The sequence below is a fragment of the Eubalaena glacialis genome, chromosome 3 (assembly GCF_028564815.1).
Source record: "Eubalaena glacialis isolate mEubGla1 chromosome 3, mEubGla1.1.hap2.+ XY, whole genome shotgun sequence".
In the NCBI taxonomy this organism is placed as follows: domain Eukaryota; kingdom Metazoa; phylum Chordata; class Mammalia; order Artiodactyla; family Balaenidae; genus Eubalaena; species Eubalaena glacialis.
The window spans coordinates 80,720,382-80,743,699 of NC_083718.1; the positions used below are offsets into that span (position 1 = coordinate 80,720,382).

Genomic DNA, 23,318 nt, shown 5'->3' on the forward strand with positions numbered 1-23,318 from the left:
CCTCCCGTCAGTTCCATGCTGCTCCATCCAGTTCATTTAAAACAAAAGAGTTTGAGCGCTGGAAGGGGCTGGGCTCTATTGGGGGCCACTGAGCGCCGCTCCTGGACTGGGGCTCGGTGCGGGAGCCTAAGGCGGGCGTCTGGACGGTGGGGTCTAGAGACTCCCGGGACCGAGGCGGGAGGGGTGGGGGCAGAGATCCCGCAGCCCCCCGCCCCCCGTCACCCCCGGAGAGGAGAGGAGATCTGCTTTCTTGGTTTTGCTTCTCTTTCCCCCCACCCCCACCCTGGGGGCTGGGGCGAGGGGAGTCGGGTTACAGGGTGTTTGGGGAGGGGGGCTTAGGGGGAGGGTCTATCTTTCTATCTCTCTTTCTTCCCCCCTCCCCAGTTCTTTGTTCCCCCCTCCCCACACACCCCCCTCCTCTCCTCTCCCCTCCCCTCCTCTCTCCTCTTTTCCCTTCCACCACCTCTCTCTCTCTCTCTCTCTCTCCCTCTCTCTCTCTCCCCCAGCTTTTGTTTCGCCATGCCTAGTCTAGTGGTATCTGGAATAATGGAAAGAAATGGGGGCTTTGGAGAACTAGGATGTTTCGGGGGAAGCGCTAAGGACCGAGGGCTGCTGGAAGACGAGCGCGCCCTTCAGCTGGCTCTCGATCAACTCTGCCTCCTGGGTTTGGGGGAGCCCCCCGCCCCCACGGCGGGCGAGGACGGGGGAGGTGGGGGGGGCGGCGCCCCCGCGCAGCCGGCCGCCCCCCCGCAGCCGGCCCCGCCGCCGCCGCCCGCGGCGCCCCCGGCAGCCCCGACGGCGGCCCCCGCGGCGCAGACGCCCCAACCCCCCACCGCCCCCAAAGGGGCCAGCGACGCCAAGCTCTGCGCTCTCTACAAAGAGGCCGAGCTGCGCCTGAAGGGCAGCAGCAACACCACCGAGTGTGTACCCGTGCCCACCTCCGAGCACGTGGCCGAGATCGTGGGCAGGCAAGGTAAGCGGGCGCCGGGACCGCGGAGAGGGATTGGAGTGGGGGGCACGCCATCCCTACCACGGAAAGTTCATTTCCTCCCTTCTTGCCGCCTCTGGCTCTGTCCCTTCCCCACAAAGGGGGACCCGCCCCCTACCCTGATTTCCAAGTGCCACAAAGTTCCCTGCTACCCCCACCCCCCCAGTCGGGACTGTTCTCCAGATCCTTCCTCCCCCAGGGCTCTGCCCTTAGACAAAGAAATATCCTCTCGTGGAGAGAGGGAAAAGGGAGGGGGATCGGTCTTCCAATCCGGGGAGGCTGTCCGGAGGGGGTGTCCACTCGTAGACAGAAAAACTGGTGGAATGTGCAAAGAGTTACTCAGAAGCCCCAACTCCGGCATTTGCTAGTGGTTTTGGGGAGGGGGCACCCCTGGGACCCCCAGCCGCCTGGAGTTACAGACTTTGGGGGAGACCTGGCCTGGGAAGCCAGACTGAGTATCTATCTCTTTGTTGGGCTGAGTGTAGGAATGGAAGGGGGTGTGGCTCATGGGAGGGTCCCAGCCTGGGGGTGAGGTGGGAAAGGGGGGCTGCTGGGAGGAGGGAGTCCTGTGGTCACCCACACACCAAAGTTGAATGGTCTATGGGGTTTTGGAAGGGGCGCCTCCAATGAAGTGCCACGTCCTGGTGTGGACCTCTCCTCCTCCCTCTCAGGCTTTTGTTCTGGGCTGGCCACGGCAAGGGGCCAGAGGCCTGGAGAGGGGTCTCTGGTAGTGAGAGAGTAGGACAGAGTGGGTGAGGGCATGCTGGGGGCTAAGAAACCTTCACCTGGAGATCTGGTGGAGGGCATGTGTCTGGGTGTGTTGTTGGGGGGAGGGGGGTGTGGGTGTAGAATTAATACAGTGTAGTATGTCTGATACCACACCCTCCTCCGCTCCAGCATCCCTGGGCGGGTGGGGGTGGGAGTGTTGGTGAGGGTCCAGATTGAGCAGACGGGATCCTGGGGACCCTTCCCTCTCCCAGTTTCCCAAAGGGGAGTTGGGGGGTGGGATTTGGAAATTGCAAGGGGGCTGGGCTGGGGAGGTGTGGGGTGGGGGAGGAGCAGGGGAGGAGCTGTCCCACAGTGGGGAACAATAGAGGAGCTGCATTCCGGCTGGGAGTGAGGGAGGAGGCCGGCTGCTGGCCGGGGAAGAGGGGAGGCAAGCCAGGAGGGCCCCTACTCCACATCTCACCTCATCTACCAGAAGTGTGGGGGGTTGGGGGGATTTTGCAGGGAGATCCAGAATGGAGGAGGGGAAGATGCCACTCCCAGGCATAGCCCTCATCCTCCTGGGTACTCCATCTCTTGAGATTTCTGGTTTTAAAAGTTGGATTTCCTCTTGTTGCCAGAAACTAGGGACCCAGAGCCCTGGTATTGGGTGGGGACACTGATATCTTTTCTTGGGTGCGGGGGTGGTCTTGGGAGGCCCCGGAATTTCATGGAGTCATTCTTTCCTCTTCTGCCTCCGCATCAGATGGGCCTGTCTCTCATAAAAGTAGGGGGATTTCTCCTATTCAGAGAAGATAAGCCTCTCCCTCATTCCTTAAGTAAATGGAAGTCCTTTCTCTTGTCTAACCTCCCTCCTCCTGCTGCAGTGTCCGTGCTCCTCTATTTGACCTCTAGGAAGGTGAAGCCAACAGGGTCTTCCCTTCAAGAGATGCTTCTTCAGGGTTGTGAAACCCAGGACGAGGTCCACCACCAGTTCTGCACCTCCAGGCCTCTAGCTTTTCTCCTTAGTTTTATACCCGGCCTGTCCTCCTCACCCCAACTCCAATCCCTAAAGACACCTAGCTCTCGCGTAAGTTTATGGGCCCAAAACTTAGAGCCAGAACGCCGATGCCTATCAGATGCCATGCGATTAGAAGTTGTAGGAGAAGGGGCTTCACTGTTCCTTAACCCTCCATGCCTCACAAATAGAACAGTCATTTACTGACTGACATTAAAGCAGCAAAGATGTGGGCTTGACAACAGGTAGGACTTCTCAGCTGCCAAGAGGTCTGAAGACAAAAAGGGAGGAGCAAATTCTCCTTCCTGAGGTCTCTTGAAGGTGAGGAGAGCTGCCCCCAACCCACTCTCTCCTCCCACATGCCAATCTGGAGAAGAAGCCATCTGGAGTGGAGGAAGGAGAGGGAAAAAAAGATGAGCTCACCCCAGGCCTGTGGTTGGAGGGTTGGGGCAGAATCAGAAAACTAGGACCACTGGCGTTGGTTGGGGAGTGAGGAAGGGAATGGTGAATGTGTATCTGGAGAGGGGTGTGAACGTGTCTAAATGTGAATGGGGACCAAAGTTGTGGGCAGGTGTGTATAGGAATGTGCTGCTTGTGTGCTGGGGATGATGGGGATGGAAGAGTGGGATGGATGAAAGGTTGAAACGCAGGGAATCTGTGTGTATGGGACAGAAAAGTATGTGAAAGTGTACATTAGGTTTGCACCACAAGTATCACTTAGATAAAGGCACACTGGATCACGGCTCCTAGGTCTGTGTGTGTGTGTGCGCACACGCAAACTCACACACGTAGCATGTGTGCTTCGAGAAAGCATGTGAGTCTCTGAGGTTCTGTGTGAAGCTAGGTAGGGGCAGGGAGAGGGAAGTGGGAGAGGAGGAGAGAGGCTTGTCCACTCAGCCATCAAGGTCTGCCACCTTTAAACTGCAGTGTGGCCATCCCAACCTCCCTCACTTTTCTCTTTCCCCTTCTCCCTCTTTGTCTCTCTTTGTCTGAGCCTTTCTCCTTTCTCTTTCTGCCTCTCTTCCCAACCTCCCACCTTGAACCCACTCCTTCTTCAAAGCAAGAGTACAGGTCCAGAACACCTTCTTCCCCACCCTACTCAGCCCCCAGCCCATCTTGGCTCTCCTGCCCCCAGGGGACAGGGTGGCAGGAGTGTCCATGGGGTCAGGCGCTACACATCATTATCCTCCTTTCCCTCTTGAAACTCTGATTCTCAGACCCTTCCCAGTCTCCCACACTCCACTAGTTGCTGAAAACTTGCTAAGAATTTGGGACCCACTGAGAGACACTAATGGGTGGAAGGCATGGGAGCAGCTGGGGGTCAGTGGTCCCAGAGTAGACTGGAGGACACTTTTAAGGCATGGAGATCAAGTGAGGAGTAGATTGTGGGTTGCTGGGTCCATTGCAGTTCTGAGGAAAGATCAAGGTCAGTGACGGATTGTAGATTGCATTTCCAGGGCAGGGTGGGGTGATTAAGTGATTTGTAAGTTTGAGTAGCCAGAAATCAGTAGAGAAATTGTGGGAACGGCTCGTGGTTGGAGAGGAGTTAGTGAGTAGGTTTGAGGTTAGCACCTTGTCTGGAGGGTCAGTGATTATTTCAGGATTTCAAAGAGTGCATGAATTTGGAGGTCCTGAATGGAATTCAAGGGAAAGTTGGGACATTTGGCGATCTGTGGTTGATAGAGACGTTGGGTAGATTTAAGATACGATGAGTGAATTGTTCTGGTTAGGGTGGATTGGGGGGGCGGGGTTCAAAGGGTAGACAGAGGTTCCTGGGGGGCTGAGTATCTGAGTAGGAGCAGGAGCTTGTTGGACTCAGTACAAACCTTCTTGGCCGGTGAGTTTCTTTCTCTCTTCCCTTAACTACCTGTCCCAGGCTGCAAGATTAAGGCTCTGAGGGCCAAGACCAACACCTACATCAAGACGCCGGTGCGAGGCGAGGAGCCAGTGTTCATGGTGACCGGGCGGCGGGAGGACGTGGCCACAGCCCGACGCGAAATCATCTCAGCAGCTGAGCACTTCTCCATGATCCGGGCCTCCCGCAACAAGTCGGGCGCCGCCTTTGGCGTGGCGCCTGCTCTGCCCGGCCAAGTGACTATTCGTGTGCGGGTGCCCTACCGCGTGGTGGGGCTGGTGGTGGGCCCCAAGGGGGCAACCATCAAACGCATCCAGCAGCAGACCAACACGTACATTATCACGCCAAGCCGGGACCGCGACCCGGTGTTCGAGATCACCGGTGCCCCGGGCAACGTGGAGCGTGCGCGCGAGGAGATCGAGACGCACATCGCGGTCCGCACAGGCAAGATCCTCGAGTACAACAATGAAAACGACTTCCTGGCCGGGAGCCCCGACGCCGCGCTTGATAGCCGCTACTCCGAGGCCTGGCGGGTGCACCCGCCTGGCTGCAAGCCCCTCTCCACCTTCAGGCAGAACAGTCTGGGCTGCATCGGAGAGTGTGGAGTGGACTCTGGTTTTGAGGCCCCGCGCCTGGGCGAGCAGGGAGGGGACTTTGGCTACGGAGGGTACCTGTTTCCGGGCTACGGCGTGGGCAAGCAGGACGTGTACTACGGGGTGGCGGAGACTAGCCCCCCTCTCTGGGCGGGCCAGGAGAACGCCACGCCCACCTCGGTGCTCTTCTCTTCCGCCTCTTCCTCCTCCTCCTCTTCCGCCAAGGCCCGCGCTGGGCCCCCGGGCGCGCACCGCTCTCCTGCCGCCTCTGCGGGGCCTGAGCTGGCAGGACTCCCGAGACGCCCGCCGGGAGAGCCGCTCCAGGGCTTCTCTAAACTTGGGGGGGGCGGCCTGCGGAGCCCCGGCGGCGGGCGGGATTGCATGGTGTGCTTCGAGAGTGAGGTGACTGCCGCACTCGTGCCCTGCGGACACAACCTGTTCTGCATGGAGTGTGCAGTACGCATCTGCGAGAGGACGGACCCGGAGTGTCCCGTCTGCCACATCACAGCCACGCAAGCCATCCGAATATTTTCCTAAGCCCCCTGCCCCTTGCCTCCTGGGGCCACTCCCCAGGGGCCCTTCTTGGAGCTGTGTTCCACTAGGGCCTTTTGGAAATCAGTGATTTGAGGGGCAAGGTGCTTAGAGATACTCGCTCTCTGGGGAGGGGGGAGGGGAGGCGATGGTGGCTGGAGGGTGGACCACTTTCAGAGCCTCTGGTCACCCTGTCCTGGAAAGGTTGGGAGGGGGCCAGGCCGGAAATTTTACTAGAGTTACAACTCTGATACCTCAACACACCCTTCAGTCTGGAAGCAGCTAAGAGAAACTTTTGTTTTGCCAGAGGTGGCCGCTAAGGTATCCTGACCCCCTCTCCACCTACCCTTATGTGTGTCACACTACCCTTTCCTCTGTGGAGGGGATGGGGAAAGGGAGAGGGAGAATTACCATCTGTATCTAGAGGTGCTCTAACAATCCCCAAGCCCTCTGGTCCTGACCTCTGACCTCCAACCACGACCCTTTAGACCCTCCACCGACCCTTTAGACCCTCCACCGCCATATCCTGTTTGGGAATCTGTTCCTGGGTTTCCAGCAGTATAAGGGGGTTGGGGCCCTTTTGGAAGTCGGGATAGATTTTCTAAGGGGGAAGGGGAGGAAGTATGTCAACCAATAAATGGCTCAGAACTCATCTATCCCCACAAAGCTGGGCTAGAGGAATCTGGAGAGGGGGTGCTCCTCTCTGCCCCTTGCAGCTTTTCCCTCCACTCTCTCCTCCCCATCTTTCTTCCCTTTGGGTTTTCCTCACTCCTTTGTTCTCTCCCCCAACTCTCCTCTTTGCTTCCCCTGGCTGGCTGTCACAACCAGCCCTGTCTTGCTCTTTCTCTTTCTTCCCTTTTCCCCCCTCCCTCCTGCTCCTTCCAGCCCAGCTTTGGGGACACCATCCCCCTGGGGAGAAGTAGGGGGAAGAACAATTTGATGGTCCCCCCTAATTCCTCTTCTGGCATCCGGAGGCCCTCTCTCGTACTCCTCCAAAGAAACACCTCAAATTCTTGATGGAATGTATCCCTGTTCTCAGTGAAAATTTGAGAAGGGGACCAATACTGGGTTACATAAAGGGTCAAACCTCCACCTTTATCATCTTGGGGCATTACATTTAGGGAACAGTTCTTGGGCTGGATTTTCTGGTGGTGGGAGGGGGAGAGCCAGGGTAGTGTGTCTGCAGTTTTGAGCAGGAAAGGGCCTGAGGCCATAGGAGAGGCTGCTGGGGGGAGGGGCTGCTCCTCCTCCCCTGCAGTGCCCACTCCATGCGCCCCTCTCTGGACCTGACAGTGAACCCTTATTAGCACGTTAATCATGAAGTCTCTTACTCACTCTTTGTGGGTGAGGAGAGAGACCAGGTCTTCAGAGAGGGGTCAATCCAGAGCCAAGCAGGATTGGGGTACAGCAGGGCCTGTTCTGAGAATCATGTATGATTTTAGGCCTTGCACCCCCTTTGCTGCTTCCCTACTGCTCATCTGGGGCAGCCACCAGCCTCCCGCCCTCCTGGGTTCCGCTGGCCGGGCCAGGAGAGGATGGGGGATGGGAGTCCCGCGGGGGTCCTAGGAGATTCTTGTATATAGTAAGGTGGGACTCTTCTAAGTGATCTCTGAGCACTTAAGCTCCGGAGTCCCATTCTTCCTGGATGGAGAGGGGGTGCAGGGATGGGGGTACAGAGGGGATTTCCTCCTCTCCTTCCTCCTGTTGTGAATTAACTCACCTCTCCTCAGCCTTCCCCTCCAGACCACCAGCCAGGGAGGGGAGCGGAAGGAGGTCACAGCCAGGAACACTGACCTGTGACAACTTCCCTCCTTCCCGCCAATGTGAGCCATCCTGAGATGTCTGTACAATAGAAACCAAACCAAATGGGCACCCCTCGGTCGCCGAGGGGGGGTGGGGAGGGGGGGTGGGAAGATGGGATGTCTGTCTGTCGATCCCCCTCCCCCTCTCCACTCTACCCACAAAGGCAGAAGACTGTTACACTAGGGGGCTCGGAAAATTCAATCCCACTCTTACTAATTGAGCCAAACCTAGAAACAAACGCAAAACACATAGTGAGAGACAAGATAGAGGAGAGAAAGAGAGCGTGAGAGGGAGCGAGATAGGTGACCAACACAGAGGAGAGAAAACAAAAATAGCAAAAAAAAAAAAAAAAAAACAGTTCTTTATAATTTAATATTCTATTTTAATAAAGGCGTTTATTACCGTATAAATGTAGCAAAGAACCTGGGCTAATATGAAAAAAAAGACTTTTTATTAGGTAATTTATTATATGAAAAGGATATTTTATTTTATGATAAAGTGATCCTTAAAAAAAATAAAAAAACTTTAGAAGGTTTAGAATATATGTAGGGAGAGGAAAAAAAAATACATTTGTATTCAGAGTTAAATCTTAAAAAAGTGTTTTTAATATATGTTCGGGTTTACGTTCCTTTTTCCCCCCACTTTTTTTTTGGGGAGGAATGTCATTTGCTTTTCCGGGGGAGCATCCTGGGATGGATCGTGGAGACAGGGGCTAGGGGAACTTGGTCCCTCTGGGGCCCTGCAAGTAGATTGGATTTCACTCCCGGGGCTCCCCCTCCCCTCTACCCCTCCCCCCCGGGGGGAGCCGGCAGAGCCAAACAAAGAAAGGGATTAAGGAGAAAGGAAGAAGCTGGAGGACTGAGGACTGAGGATCCTGGGGTGTCCCCCCCTTCCCCTGCCCTGTCCCAGGGGCGAGTGAGAAGGGCAAGTCCAGAACTGAGGCCTAGCAGGCCTCCGGGAACCCTCAGAGAGGTGTGAGATTTAAGAGAAATAGTTTTTTTTGTTTGTTTGTTTTTTTAACCAAAAATGAGAGAGAGAGAAGAAAAAGAAAGAAACCGAGGGGTTTAAAAGAAAAGAATACTACAAAATAATAATTATAATAATAATAATAATTCAAATTTATTTCATATAATCCTAGAGAAAAAGAGAAAGAATTACTAGTTACTTAGTAGATGATATTCAGATAGCTTAAAGTTTAGTAGCATTGAGGGCCCCTGGGTCCAGTAGAATGTATAAAAGTCATAACGAAAAGGAAAATAGAGGAGGGAAGTGGCTGAGTCCACCCTGAGCCGCTCCATCTTCAGATATCAGGGTGGGAGCAGGTTGCTAGGTAAGGTTAGGAGCTTCCTTCCAGTCTGCTGGGGTTGATTCTGAGAATCCTTGGATTTTTAAATTATAGGACAAATAGATGAGGGGCTCAGTTCCCAGGGTCTTTGAAAGGATGAACAGTGGTCATTTCAACCAGAGGAGGGCTGGGCTAGGGACAGCAGAGGAGGGAGAGCACATTCACCTGCACCCCTGCTCTGCACCCCAGTACCTGAGGGCCTGGCCATCCTGGCCTTCCCTGTCTGTTGGGCAGCCCTTACTCCGAATGTGTCCTCTTGGGGTTCTCTGGGAGGGTGGAGACTGCCCAGCTCCAACCCTCCTGAGGCAACTTCTCCCAGGCCTAACTGAGGAAGTCCTTCTTGAAGTATAACCTCAATCCACTCCACCTCAGATTGACTCAAGAGCCTGGTAGGTCATTTCACCAACAGACACACATGCTCACGCTTCTTTCTCAGAGCTTCAAGGGGACTGAGGGGGTAGTCTGTCCCCTTTCCTTGTTCCCACCCAATATTCTACTTAGCTTCTGACCTGCATGCCAGCAGGTGGAGGAACCAACTCAATAATCGTTCTCCTTTAAAGCTGCACTGTGCTTTACAGCTTTGCAAAAGTGCTTTATCATCTCATAGAAGTTAGATTCCAAGAAGGACTTCCCACCCACTGGGGTAGAGCAGAGATGCTGTCCTTAAAGGCCTGGGAGAACTGGTCCCCAAGGGTACAAAGGCAGGGGGAGGGCAGGCAGCAGCGACTTTGGGTGACCCTGACCCTAATGCTCTGTTCTAGTCCACCTCCATCTGTAAGTGTTCAGGTAGGGGTCCTCCACTGTGCCCTGGCCCCAGGGCACGTCACCCTCCCCACAGAAAACTGGGGAGCTTGGCTTTTGCTTGTGAGAAATCAACTCGTTTTTTAAGCACTTGCCTTCTACCAACCCCAGCTTGCAATCAGGTCGGGCCCCTCCCTCCTACCCAAGGGGGTGTGGAGGCCCCTTGGCTCTTGGCAAGAAGAGCCTGCTCCATGACACCAATGACTGTCATGCCCCTCCCTGGCCCTAGACCCCAAACACACATCTCCCTCTCCCCAGTTTACTCTTCTCACCCCACCTAGGGACAGATAATCCCCCCTGCTCTTTTTGTCCTAGAAACCCCGCTAGTTTGGGAAGGTAGCGTCTGGGGTGGGGAGGGCTTCCCCTTCCCCGCTCGAGGGTACGGGTGGGGTAGGGTGGGTGGGGGGAGACAGCCCTGGGGCAGGGGGAGTGGTCTCTCCACTGTAGAAAGTAGAGTAGGATTGTGGTCAGACTTAATTTGAGGCATCTAGTGAAGACACGTTACAAATCCACCAAGGAAAAACGTTTCAAAAGCAAAATAAAGGCGGGAATAAAACGGACCCATGAATAATCAAGTCAAAGTGATGTTGCACAAAACACAGAGAAACCAAGAAGGGGGAGGGTTAATGTATTAAATGTGCTATTAAGAACTTAATTTTATTAAAAGTATTATTACTTAAGGCTCCGGCTTCTTTCTCTGCATGTGAGTCTGAACCACCTTGGGGTGAGTGGGGTTTTCTCTGGTGTGATTCTGGGTGACCCTGCTCACCTTGCAGGAAGTGGATGGCTCCTGTCTGCTCTCCACAGCTCCCTACTTGCGTCTCCAAGTGCTCAACCTCTCTTTTTTCTCCCCATTTACCGCCTTCTATTCCTTGGGGGTGCCAGCAGACCTCTTTCCACTCTGCCCTGCAGAACAGGGGAAGGCGAGGCTGGGTGACCTCGACCCTCCCTGGACAGCCAGCTCGTGGACTCGATGGAGAAGGGGCAGAGAGCTGAGAGCCCGACTCTCTCCGCTCATTCCCGCCAGATTCAATCCATCCCTACACACCACACCCCCTCTTCTTCGGGGTCAGGCACAAACCTGGATGGAAGACTTAGACCCTCCACCTCCCAGGCTTAAAACCCCTTCCCCAGCACACACAGACAGGGCTAGCCCTGACTCCCCCTTCTCTCAAACAACTCCCCCGCCTCCTCCCCTCACCCCTGGCATCGGAGTGCCCTCAGTTCTTGGCACCAGGGCCCTGGGCACCAGATGGTACCCGCCGATGGTTTCCTTTTGTCTCGCCTTCCAGATACCCCCTATCTGCCATGCTGTCCTCCCTCCCCTACCTGCCCTGGGGGTTGGCAGAGGGTAGGGCGGGCCCCTCCCCCTCCCACCCCCTTGGCACTGTCCCCGGACCACAGGACTCCAGAGGCAGCTGGCCCTGGGGGGCAGTGTATGGTGGGGAGGATGGAGGGAGGGGGAGGGGAAGGGGAACTGGGCCAGAGATGAAGGGGAGGCACCAGGAAGCAGCAGGATGGCCAGGTCTTGATACAAAACACAGCTTTATTGGGGGGCACTAGTCTGTGAGGGGGTGACCGATAATAGAGATATGTGGGGAGGAGGGGCGGCGCGTGAAGACCTTAGAGCTCTGCTGTGAACAAGGGGCTGTGAACAAGGACCGGCCACTCTGACATCTGGAACCACAGGGCAGGGAAAGCTCCTGGATCTGGGGTGGGAATGGGGGACACCAGAGCGCCAGCGGGGGCAGGTCAGAGGCTGATGCAACAGGCCCTCTTCTCACCAGGGCCCGGCTCACTGCCCAGGGTGAGGGCATTGGTCCGGGTGCTGTTCTGCCTCTGCTTGGACACCTTGGCGAAGATCTCTGTGAGGGCAGAGGGCAGTGGTCAGGTCAGATGAAGATTTAGAGCCCGCCCTCTGCATACACGCTCTACGTGCCCCTTTCTGAACACCGTGGGTTTTGCTAGAAGGAAGAGGAGTTTGGGCACCTGGGTCCCTTCTACTTACGTGGGTGGAGAAGGGCTAAGACTCAGCTCCCTGGTAAGTGTGGCCTTCTGCTTCTTTCCCTAAGCTCCAGCTGAGGGGGTGGGGGGCATACTAGGGAGGCTCTGAGAAGGCTGGGGGCCCACAGAGGAGCTGAGGAATCAGCTGGGGCGGGCGAGGGCTGGGTGTCTGCGTTCCTCACACTGTCCACAGAAGGCTCACGGATGGGATGGGGTGCCTGCCGAATGGCAGGGGCTCTACCTTTGAGGACAGTCTCAAAGGCCAGCTCAACGTTGGTGGAATCCAGGGCCGAGGTCTCCAAGAATAGCAGCCCATTGTTTTCTGACAGGAAAGGAAGCACACCATTAGCTGTGGAGGGCCAACGCGATAATAATAATATTTACTTCATGTTTACCATGTACATTTGCTATGCACTAAACCCTTGGTATGTGTAGCTCATATAATACTTAAAACAACCTGTGAGGTAGGTTTGAATACTATCCCTTTCTTATAGAAGAGGAAACTGAAGCCCAGAAACAGAGAGAATGAATAAAGAACTTGCTTGGTGTCCCACAGCTAGTCATTGGCCAAGAGATGTGAAGCTGGGCCATGGGACTCCACAGCCTACACCCTTGACCACTGTATCTTGCTGCCTCTAAACCCCAGAAAGCCTGGGGAAAGTGTGACTGCAGGTGGTCAAGGGGAGCCCACCTGCTACACTTAAGATCTCTGAGCATCGCAGGGTGGGCTGTCCTAAAACCAACTATGAATAATTGCCCATAAAGACAATCTCAGGGCAAGTGGTGGGACATAAAGAGGGACACAGGGTCACAGAGGGGAGGGTCTAGGAGATTCTGAGGAAGATGGGATAGAGGTAGGGGATCGTGTGGAGGACGTCCAGGCCGGAGCCCTACGGTGGGAGCAGGGGCTGGGGAGGTGGGATCTGGGATTGCGTTGGCAGGACTGGAGGGGTCAGGCTGGGTCATGGTGGGCTCTCACCAGCGAACATGCGGGCCTCGTCAGTAGGCACCTCTCGGGCCTGGCTGAGGTCACTCTTGTTACCAACGAGCATGACGATGATTGTGGCCTCGGCGTGGTCGTAGAGCTCCTTCAGCCAGCGCTCCACCACGGCATAGGTCTGGTGCTTGGTTAGGTCAAACACCAGTAGGGCCCCCACCGCACCACGATAGTACCTGGGTGGGGGGTAGTGGGGTGGACAGAGGCAAGGTCAGGGCCATCAGGCCCAGCCTCAGAGCAGAGCCCTCAAGCCAAAAGCCAGAGATGAGTACCAGAGATGGGGAATATGAAAACTAGAGTCCAGAGACCCAAACCGCACAGGGCAGCCCAAAGCTCCCATGTCTGAAGCTGAGCGCCCTCCAGGGATACTGGTCTTGGAGCCTCCGAAGACTCACCTCCCTTCTCCAAAACCACTGGCTCCCTCCTCCTTCCTAGCCCTTCTGCTTCTCCAGGTCTTTTTTTTCTGATTTTAGCCCCTGCTATTCACCAATGTATACCAGGGCTCTGGTCAAGACAGCCTCCTAGATGTCCCACCTCTAAGATCTTGACCCACAGTGTCTTCTCTCTCATGGCCATCTTTCTAGGACTAGCTAAATCTCCCCTATCATCTGAGGCATCCTTGCAAGCATCCAGTCTCACTCTTGGAGTTAGATGGAGCTTCTTCGGACTGGTGGTATCTAATTACTCCCATTTTATTGAAGAGTCAACTGAGGCTCGTAAGAGTCAGGTGACCAGGACTTCTCTGGTGGCGCAGTGGTTAAGAATCCTCCTGCCAATGCAGGGGACACGGGTTTGAGCCCTGGTCCGGGAAGATCCCACGTGCCGTGGAGCAACTAAGCCCGTGTGCCACAACTACTGAGCCTGCACTCTAGAGCCCGTGAGCCGCAACTACTGAAGCCCTCGCGCCTAGAGCCCGTGCTCCGCAACAAGAGAAGCCACCACAACCAGAAGCCCGCACACCGCAATGAAGAGTAGCCCCCGCTCACCGCAACTAGAGAAAGTCCACGTGCAGCAACGAAGACCCAACACAGCCAAAAATAAATAAATAAAATAAACGTTTTAAAAAAAGAATCAGGTGACCAGTCCAAGAGTAATGCGTATGTATAAACAAAGCCCCTGACTCCTGTGCTGTCCCCCACAACACACACACACACACACACACACACACCACCTTTGGCCTAACACTGCCTGGGAGATAACTCTGTGTCTGCTGTCAGGAGACCTACGTTCCTCTGTGTCCTCTGAGTCTTTGTAAAATGCAGCTGAGGGGTCCAGCCCTTCACCTTGTGGTTAGACAGTGAAGGCTGCCAAGTGCAAAGCACTGTGCAGAAGTGAAAGGGTGCTCTTGATCGCGGAACCTGCCCCCATCCCAGCAGCACCCTGATTTCACCTGCTTGAGACTCAAACTTCTCGTATTTAAAGAGGAATTAATGATAGCACCTTACTCCTGTGGTACTTTGAAGATTCCATAAAATGCCCAATGTAAAGTGCCTTGTACCTTCCTGGGCACATAGCAAAGACTTAAGTAAGTGGTGGCCATGACCCTTGTGTTTAGTTCCAGCAGTCAGCATCACTGCAGCCTGTCTCAGACTGTTCGTAGCTCACAGTACTCACGTCTCCTGACTCGGGCCGCAGTGGCCCGTGGTCCCATTCAGGGAACTTACTGCTGAGTGTCCTTGCCTCCTCCTCCTCCTCCACCTCTCCTCCAGAGGTATGCCCTGACTTCCCCAGCACCCCCGCGCCCCAGGAGACCCCCAGCCCCAGCCCCAGCTCACGCCGAGGTGATGGCTCGGTACCGCTCCAGGCCAGCCGTGTCCCAGATCTGAGCCTTGACAGCGGCGGTGCCCAGCATGACAGTGCGGGTGGAGAACTCAACCCCGATGGTGGTACGGCTGTCGTGGCTGAACTCATTGCGAGTGAATCGGGATAGCAGATTGGTCTTCCCCACGCCTGACTCGCCGATCAGCACCACTGAAGGAGTGGAGAGATAAGGGCTGAGCTTGGAGGGTCTGCCCATCCGAAAAGGGGAGCTGAGCTCAGAAAACTGAGGAGGGAGCCAGGTCTCCTGGCAGAGGCTAGGGTCTGCAACTCTACATGAATGCATCCATCCGGGGGCAGAAGGGCTGAGAGTTTGAAACAGGCCGTTTAAGAGTTCTAGGCCTGGTCTGTTGTGACCTGGCTGCAGAGTCAACCTGCGAATACGGTGATGGAGTGACGTCTATGGGCTGTTTGTGGGTATTGGCATTCAGGGTTGTGAGGTAAGAGGGAGGGTAGGGGCCTGGGGGGAGGTTGGAGTGACGTCTATGGGCTGTTTGTGGGTATTGGCATTCAGGGTTGTGAGGTAAGAGGGAGGGTAGGGGCCTGGGGGGAGGTTGCACATTTCTGGGTGGGGGCGTATGAGAGCATTGTGCGTGTTTCTATGTATACGAGCTGGAAGGACAAGTGGGAGGTTTGTGTGTGTCTGCGTGGGGAGCAGAGGTGTGAACAGAAGTGTGGGTGAGGAGAAAGTTTGGCAGGTGACACGTCTGTGGGTGGGGGAAAGGTATGGACGTATGTGTACAAGAAGTTAGGATCCAGTTGTCCCCAAGAGGGGGCAGTCTTGTATGGTTAAGACCATGGGACTGGGTGTGGGACCAGCTATGTGTGTCCTTCAGCAAGCTATTATCCTCTCTGACCTTCTTCTTATGAAAAAGCGGTAATAACAATAGTATCTATCTTATGGATTGTTGCAAGAAGTAAATGAGATATTGCCCAGGATATAGTGAGTGTGCAAAACTGTTACTGTCGTTATTGTTGTTGGTAGGCCAGTGCTTTTACCTTTAGGTGTTCAGGGACAAGGATCCACCAGCGGGGCCGTGAAGAGCCTTTAGGCTGGAGGGCAGCATCCAGGGCCCAGCCTTACCCACCATGGGTGAGTTGGGGGCTGGGGTTAAAATGTGGGGCTGATGTAAGTACAGCTCATAATCGCACTGGCCCTGAGCTACCCAGGGTGGTTCTGGAAAGGCAGGCAGGCACCCCAGGACTGGACACCACATATTCTGGGTGCTGGTCCCCACTCAGCCTCTGACTAGCTGTGTGACCCTGAACAAGTGGCTCACCTTTTCTGGGTCTCAGTTTCCCTGTTTATAAAACCTATAAAGGCCCCCTCCAACTTAAAAAATTCCTTATTCGTTTAGTGCAGGAAAGAGCTGGGAGCTATATGGGTGTGTGTGGATAAGAGGTTGTATGGACGTGTGTGTGTGTGTGTGTGTGTGTGTGTGTGTGTTCCTGCCTCTCCCCTACTGGGAACCTCATCCCCATCTCATCCCTCCCAGTGGGTGTGCTCTGAGCGCTATCCTCAGGCCCCAAAGGGGCTCAGGGCAAGGGCTTTGGAGTCAGACAGACTTGGGTTTGAGTACTGACTTAGGGACCTTTTGTAAGCTATTTGCTCTGTGTCTCATCCTCATCTGTAAAATGGAGATACTAATGGTTAACATTTATTGAGCTCCTACTGTGTGCCAGGCACCATCCTGAAGGCTTTACACATATTAACTCATTTAATCCTCACAACAATGCCATAAGGCAAGTACCATTATTAGTATCACCCCATTTTTACAGGGGGGTTAAATGATTTGCACAAGATGGCACAGCTAGTGTGGTAAACACGAGCTGTGCTGCTCAGATGAGCCTTCTAGGAAGGACTTGCCCCCAGCCGCAGGGAGTGCAGTCAGCACACAGCCTTCAGCTGTTGGCTCCTTCAGCATCTGCTTCTGATGCACAGGGCAGCCTCATCTGAGGTCATACCTTTCCTGGGCAGCCTGCACGCAGCGCCCGAGCAAGGAGAGGGGAACCCAGAGCTGCCTGCCCTTGGCCAAGGCTTTGTGATCTTGCCTTGCAGTGTGACTTCTCCCTCTGCCCAATCCTGCGTCCTGCCTCTTCCTTTCACTGCTGTTGAGCCACAAAAAACATCTTACACCCCACATTTCTCAGTGTCTGCTTCTAGTGACCCCAACCTGTAATAACTCGTAAATGGCAGGGCTGAGATCTGAACTCATGTTTTCAAAATGAAAGATAATTTTTGGGTTGTTATGGTGATTAATGAGCCAGTGGCTGGCACATAGCAAGGGTTCAATAAACGATAGGAGTAGTATCGCCCCAGTCTACTGCTAATCCTTACTCTGTCTCCCTTCCTGGGAAAGATGCTGGGAGTACAGGTTCCCCAAGCCCTGGTCGACTGAGAGTCCCAGCTCAAGTGAGGGCGGAGCCGAGGCTGGGAGAGGCAGTGGGGTGGGGTGGCTGGACGGGGAAGCATAGGGCAGCTGGTCCACCCTGCCCTGAAGGAGGTGTGCAGGTGGGGGTGGGGAACACTAGACTGGCCAAACACAGGGGCAAGATAAAGGAGCAGGAAAGATACATGCGGACTTCCAGGGACAGCCAAGTTGAAGCCAGTTCCTGGTATTTGAGCCCAAGGGGTCTGCCAAGGGGCAGACAGACAAAGCCCTGGCGCTGGGAGTCCTCCAGGTTCTATTAGACCCTTCTCCCAATCATTACATCTTCCCTATGGCTTTCTCCAGCGCTATGACAGGATAGATCTATCCTATCTCTCCTTTCCTGTACAGCTGCCTAGAAAGGTGACTTTCTTCCTCTTAAGTCGGCTTGTTTCCCCTTCTTCTCAGGAGGGAATCCTCCATCTCTGGTGCTGCAGTGGCTGACTATTCCTAGGGGTTTGGGCTTCCATTGGGAACAGGGCAGAGGAGCCTAACTTGGCACCATTAAGGGGTGATCAGCATTATTTACTAGAGCATTCTGGCAGCTCCAGGACTTTTGCACCAGTAAACAGACCCTCCCCCACTCCTCAGGCTTTCTTTCTTATCCAAAGGAATGATGAGCCCTAGGAGGTAGGTCCTGCTAAGTGATTAAAAAACAGGAAGGGGCCTCTGGCTCTGCTGTGCTCTTCCTGGGTCTCTCTCAGGCGTTCCTCTTTCCCTACGGACCCCGACTCACCCTTGAAGACAAAGTTATAATCTTCCTCGTTTCTGTTCCCCATCTTGGCTCCGCATGGAGGACACAAGTGTCTTCGAGGGCAGAGGTGACGGGTCTATGCGTTGGCTCAATGCCCTCAACCCTCAGCTCTCAAGAGACCTGGATCCGCCCTTCCTCTCATCGGGAGTAAAGAGACTTCTGCAGCCAGAGGGATCGAGGGCCGACTTCAGGCTAGCCAGGGCCTAGGGGGGCTCAGCTCTCGCAGGTGGCGGTGCTGTAAGGAAGCTGAGAGGACGGAAGCTGAGAACAGGAACAGTGAGTGGCTGGAGACCTGGGGCCCAGGTGGGTGGAGAGACAATGACGTCAGACAGGTTAGACAGGTTGGGTGTCTGCTCTCAGCCTGGGCTCCCGCAAGCAGGCGAGCAGGCTCAAGGGAGTGACAATGGGGGCAGCTGGGACAGGGACAGGACCTTCACAGAACCAGCTGAGAGGACGGAATGCGCGTTGCTAGGTTCCTGGGACCTGTGGCCATGGGGGGCCCAGCCACCAGTGAGTGAGAAATAGCCCCTTGGGGAGCAGGAAGCTACTCGGCCTCCCGCTTTTCTGCAGAGCCTGTGGTGAGGTGTAACTGGGGGCACAAGAGGAAGGGCTGTTGTGAGGAGGGGCTGGGGTCACCCTGCTGCAGTGCAGAGCTCTGGGAGGTGCATCTTAGATATAGCAACTTCTGCCGCTCCCTGACAGCCCAGGGCCTGGGATGGGCAGTTTCTCATCCTGGGTGGAGCTGGAACTTGCAACCTACCTGCTTGCCTGGGATGGGTCCCTTCCTACAGCACTAGGAAAGGGGCTGGTAGCTCCCCGTCCAGCCTTGTTCTAAGGATACTGGATAGGGGGAGACCTGGGGCAGAAACAGCAGATGAGGTGAGGGGTCTGAGTGTAGGGACAGGACTTCTGGATCTTTTCTACTCCTTCACCAGGACCTGAGGTTTCAGAGCAAAGCCCTCCTGTCTGCAAAGGGCTTCCTGATCTGGAGAGGGTCTGTGTGAGCTTGTGAATGCCTGGAGAAGAGGGAAGGGGTGGCCCTTGTAGGCCGCTAGGGGGCACCCTCCCAACCCCGAGTAGAAAAGGTGCCCCCCAAGGGACTTCAGGACTGAAGGACACTGAACTCCCACGCCCTGTTTTCTCTCTGTCCAGCATGACCCCCACCAGCCCCTTGTTCCTCTCAGCTCACTCTCAAGGTTTTGCCAACAGGTGGGTAAGATTCTTCTCTGAGTGGCAGCGGCCAGGTGAGGTCACACCACTGGAGAGGCCAAGGGACCTGAGGCACCACTGCCAATAACCTTTTGGTGTTGGAGGTTGTGGAGAAGGAGTGAGTGAAAAGCCACTCACTTGCAAAACATGAAGAACCTTATAAGCAATCCCTGCTCCTTCCTATCTCCTCTGATTCCCCCCAACCAAGAAAGCAGCCAAGACACAAGACAGGAGTTGAAGTTTATTCTTGGGAAGAACAAAGTCCCCCCAACCCTCCACATCCAGGAAGGCTTCCCCAGGGGGCCCTGCCCCTCCAAATGGTCATCTCTCTTTTCTGAACCCCTGCTTCCACCAACAGTCATTACGATGCTGCTACTTGGGTGAGAGGCTCCTCCAGGTACTGCACCAAGGCCTGGGCCTGCGAGAAAGGGAGGAGAAACCAGTCCCACACAAGGCCTGCCACTAGAGGGATCTTAAATTCAGGTCTACTCCTAATGCCGAGCCCCCAGCCCCCAGCCTCCAGTGTTAGCCCACACCAGACATGGACTGGGTGACAGGAGAACGACTCCGGGAAGGTGGTGGGGATGGGAGTGGACACAATGATGGAGCATGAAGGCTGGGCCCAGGGTTTTACAGGGATGGGCACATACACACCTTGGCCTTGAGCATTCCGAAGCCAACAGTCTCCTTGGCATACATGCACAGTAGAAGGTTGGCCACTCGAGTGATGGCTACACGGCCCTCCTGGTGGGGGTGATATCAGGGGATGTGATGTTCTGCTTGTACCCTTTGCCCCCTCTTTCCCCATGGGCTCTTCTTGAGAGAGATTGTATCTTCCTTCCATGTCCTGGGCACAGCAGGAGCTTCTGCTGGGGGACTTTGGCCACAGACCTGGACGTGAAGTTCTGAGGCCATTCCAGCCTCAGCACAGCCACCTACTAACCAAGTTGCCCTGGGAAACTCAATCTCCCAGAAGCTCAGTTACTCTTTCTGTAACCTGTACCTCACTCCAGTTGGTGAGGATGCTAATACACAGGAAGGAGTTTTGTATCTGCAAAGGGCTGTCCAGATGGGTGATATTATTATTATGGTTTATTATACAGTTATTATCATTATGGTAAGGGGAGAGCAATAACCCAACTTATACTTCTCCTCACTTCCCAAGGTAATGTTTTGCAAACTGTAGGTTTGGCCCCAGGGTTAACCGACCCCAGATCAATTAAGAAGTTGATCAGCATTAAAAGAAAAAGAAGGGGAATTCCCCGGTCCAGTGGTTAGGACTCGGCGCTATCACTGCTGGAGCCCAGGTTCAATCCCTAGTCGGGGAACTAAGATCCCACAAGCTGTGCGGCGCGGCCAAAAAAAAAGAAGAGAAATGAAGTATATTGCATATAGTAAGGGAAGTACTGTTTCATGAAACTTTCGTTTTACTGGACTCCGACTTAAAATATATTTCTTATGGCTGGGTTGTGGTCAGAACATTTGAAAGCTATCACCCTTATAGCACCAGCTCTAGGGTAGGCACCCTAGGAATCATCAGTGGAACTGGCATCCTTGGTTAAGGAGGGAGTGAGGAAGAGGTCGGTGGCTGAGTTACAGTGGAAATCCTTCCTGGAGAGTTCACTGTTGGGGCCTTTTCAATTTGGTTCAGCAAACTTTCACTAAGCATCCACTGTGTGCTTGGAACCAGGTGCTGCACCCCCTGCCTCTCTGGGTGCCTCATCTACTAACCTCTCCCATTCTCATGCTACTCCAGCCACTTCAACTTTGTTGATCTCTGACCAGGCATCATTCTGCCTCAGGGCGTTTGCACTTACTGTTCTATCAGAAATGTTCTTGGACTTCCATGGTGGCGCAGTTGTTAAGAATCCACCTGCCAATGCAGGGGACACAGGTTTGAGCCCTGGTCCAGGAAGATCCCACATGCTGCAGAGCAACTAAGCCCGCGAGCCACAACTACTGAGCCTGTGCTCTAAAGCCCACGAGCCACAACTACTGAGCCCGCGTGCCACAACTACTGAAGCCTGAGTGCCTAGAGCCTGTGTTCTGCAAGAAGAGAAGCCACTGCAGTGAGAAGCCCGTGCACCGCAACAAAGAGTAGCCCCCTCTCACTGCAACTAGAGAAAGCGCAGCAACGAAGATCCAACGCAGCCAAAAATAAATAAATTAATTAAAAAAAAAAAAGAAAAGAAATGTTCTTAACCCAGACAGCCACATGGCTTGCCAACTTCCTTTAGATCTTTTAGATCTTTGATGAGATGTCACCTTTTCAGTGAGATAGTCCTTGACACAAACATCCTCTCTATCTCACTTCCTTTTTGCTTTTTCTCCACAGCATTTTCAATACCTAACATACTACTTTTTATACTTACATACATATGTTACAAAACATATTTACGAACTTATTTTACGAACATACATGTTTTACTTAATTTAAGGCATATGTAAGACTGTAAGCTGCATTAGGGCTGTAGTTTCTGTCTGTCTTGTTTGCTACTTTTTCCCCAGTCCTGAGAACACTGCAGGGATCTAAAAATTTGTTGACTGAACAGATAGAAAGGTGAATGAGACAGCTTCTGTTTTCAAGAAGTTCACAGTCTAATGGCCACTGCCCCTTTCTGGACTGCATCGTGTTTCTCTGTAAACTGAAGGGATTGGACTAGGGTCTGGAGACTCTGCCATGCTTCTGAGTCTGTGAATCTCAGATGACAACACTTTGTGTCTGCATATCACTCTACAGTTTATATCCATCCTCTCATTTGATCCCAACAACCCTGTGTGCATGGTGTGGTGATGGGGATTATTGTTTTCACCTTGGAGGTGTGGTAAGAAAGCTCAGAGAGGTTAAGTGACTTACCCAAGGTTCCACAAATGATAAGTGGCTGGCTGAGACCAGAACCCCAGCCAGACCTCAGGTCCAGGACTCCTTTCTCATCACCACTTGATGCATAGGGTCCTGCCTATTATAAATGCTGCTGCAGACCGACTCTTAGTAATCTTCCAGAGATCCTGTCCCTGCCCCTCTAACCATCCAGGATGGGGTCCAGGTCGCCCCTTGGGGATACCCTTAGAGAAAGAGGAAGTGGCTCCCTTCTCCATACCATGCAGTCCATGAGGATGAATTTGAGATTGTCTTCATTAAACGCTTGGTTCCCGTTCCGGTCGTAGGCCGCCCAGATGTTACTGGCGATGGCAGCGGTGACCCGGGCGTCCGTATCCCCGTAACCGGAGTAGGCCAACAGAGATCCCTCGTTATTCAGCAGCCTGGCGAAGGATCAGGAGGGATATCAACGTGCTCAGGACGGGGAGTCAAACGCCTGGGCGCCCATCCTAACTCCCGCCACTGGCCCTTCTAGAAAGCAAGCGTCTGGGCTGAGTGTGTGCTAGAACATGCCCCGAGCACCCAGTACGTCGGTTTCTCTTTTCGAGAGGGGCCCTCCGGCCGGTTCACCTAGCTGCTGCCCCCTCTGCCACCTCCTCCCTTCTCCACCCCTCCCTCGGAGAGTCGCGCGCTGCCCCACGCCAGTGCTCGCCACTCGGGTTCTCGGTCCGCACTCACAGGGTGCTCTGGACGCCTCCAGTGTTGGCCTGGCTTAGCACCTGGGTCAAAGCCTTGGGACGCAGCATGCCTGCGGCTCCTATCCCTGGGCTTTTGCACCCAGATCCCCGAGTTTCCTACTACTGCCCTCCGCCTGCCGCTTCCCGTAGTCCAGCTGCCCTGCTCCGGAACGCCCTGGGAGTTGTAGTTTCCTGGCCTGGCTTTGTGGTTCTGACTCAACCCCGCCCCACCGCGGGGTGCCCTGGGAATTGTAGTTCTTTGCGATTTCGCGAGGCACCCTGGGAACTACAGTTCGCTTTTCCAGTGCGACCACGCGGTTATGGGGGAAAAGAGCGGGAGAAAAAGAACAGAGGCAGTACTGGAAGGACATTTAACCCCCTCGGGCAGAGAAAAGTCATATCCGCTTGACAATTCACGATTCAGTAGTTAAAAGAAAATAAAATCCCTATATTTGTCCGGCACACCTTTGGTTACTTTTCAAAGCAAATTTCTACATTATGCACAGTTCTGTGAGATGAGGCGATAGATAGTATTGAGGAAACCAAGGCTCAGAAGGGCCACGCAGGCAAAATTCAGGTCTCTAGAACTGTACTTAATAGACTTCGTGCAGGCCACTACTCTCAGGGGAATAAAGTCAATCCTAGAGACAAGGTTTTAGGTGGACATCCAGAAGTGGGAAAATTCAACCTCAAAGTCGGGAGAGGGGTCAGGCCTGGAAAGAATTTGGGCTGCCCGAGAAAGACCAGTTATCACAGGGAACGGAGATAAAGCGGCGACACAGAAAGTCCTTTGTCCCGGAGCGGGACTTAACCCGCGGAGGGGCGGGGGCAGCTTTGGGCCCGGGTGGACCTCAGCTCGGCTTGGGCGAGCTAGTTCGGCCCCCGTCCCGCAGTGACAGACACGCCCCGC

General features: G+C 54.3%; 3 protein-coding genes across 3 annotated transcripts; 1 reads left to right on the forward strand and 2 right to left on the reverse strand.

Moving 5' to 3' along the window:
• Positions 1 to 519: 519 nt before the first annotated feature.
• MEX3A (mex-3 RNA binding family member A) lies at positions 520 to 5,806 on the forward strand. Its single transcript, XM_061185903.1, has 2 exons — positions 520 to 973; positions 4,588 to 5,806. The coding sequence occupies exons 1-2, from the start codon at positions 520 to 522 to the stop codon at positions 5,694 to 5,696; spliced, it is 1,563 nt and encodes a 520-aa protein (XP_061041886.1). The 3' UTR covers positions 5,697 to 5,806.
• Positions 5,807 to 11,165: 5,359 nt separating this feature from the next.
• RAB25 (RAB25, member RAS oncogene family) lies at positions 11,166 to 17,917 on the reverse strand. Its single transcript, XM_061185904.1, has 5 exons — positions 17,624 to 17,917; positions 14,416 to 14,611; positions 12,623 to 12,816; positions 11,885 to 11,965; positions 11,166 to 11,504 (listed from the first exon to the last, which is right to left on the reverse strand). The coding sequence occupies exons 1-5, from the start codon at positions 17,664 to 17,666 to the stop codon at positions 11,392 to 11,394; spliced, it is 627 nt and encodes a 208-aa protein (XP_061041887.1). The 5' UTR covers positions 17,667 to 17,917; the 3' UTR covers positions 11,166 to 11,391.
• A 1,161-nt stretch (positions 17,918 to 19,078) lies between these two features.
• Positions 19,079 to 22,596, reverse strand: LAMTOR2 (late endosomal/lysosomal adaptor, MAPK and MTOR activator 2). The gene is made up of 4 exons (XM_061185906.1): positions 22,410 to 22,596; positions 21,952 to 22,114; positions 19,505 to 19,594; positions 19,079 to 19,268 (listed from the first exon to the last, which is right to left on the reverse strand). The coding sequence occupies exons 1-4, from the start codon at positions 22,475 to 22,477 to the stop codon at positions 19,212 to 19,214; spliced, it is 378 nt and encodes a 125-aa protein (XP_061041889.1). The 5' UTR covers positions 22,478 to 22,596; the 3' UTR covers positions 19,079 to 19,211.
• Positions 22,597 to 23,318: the final 722 nt, after the last annotated feature.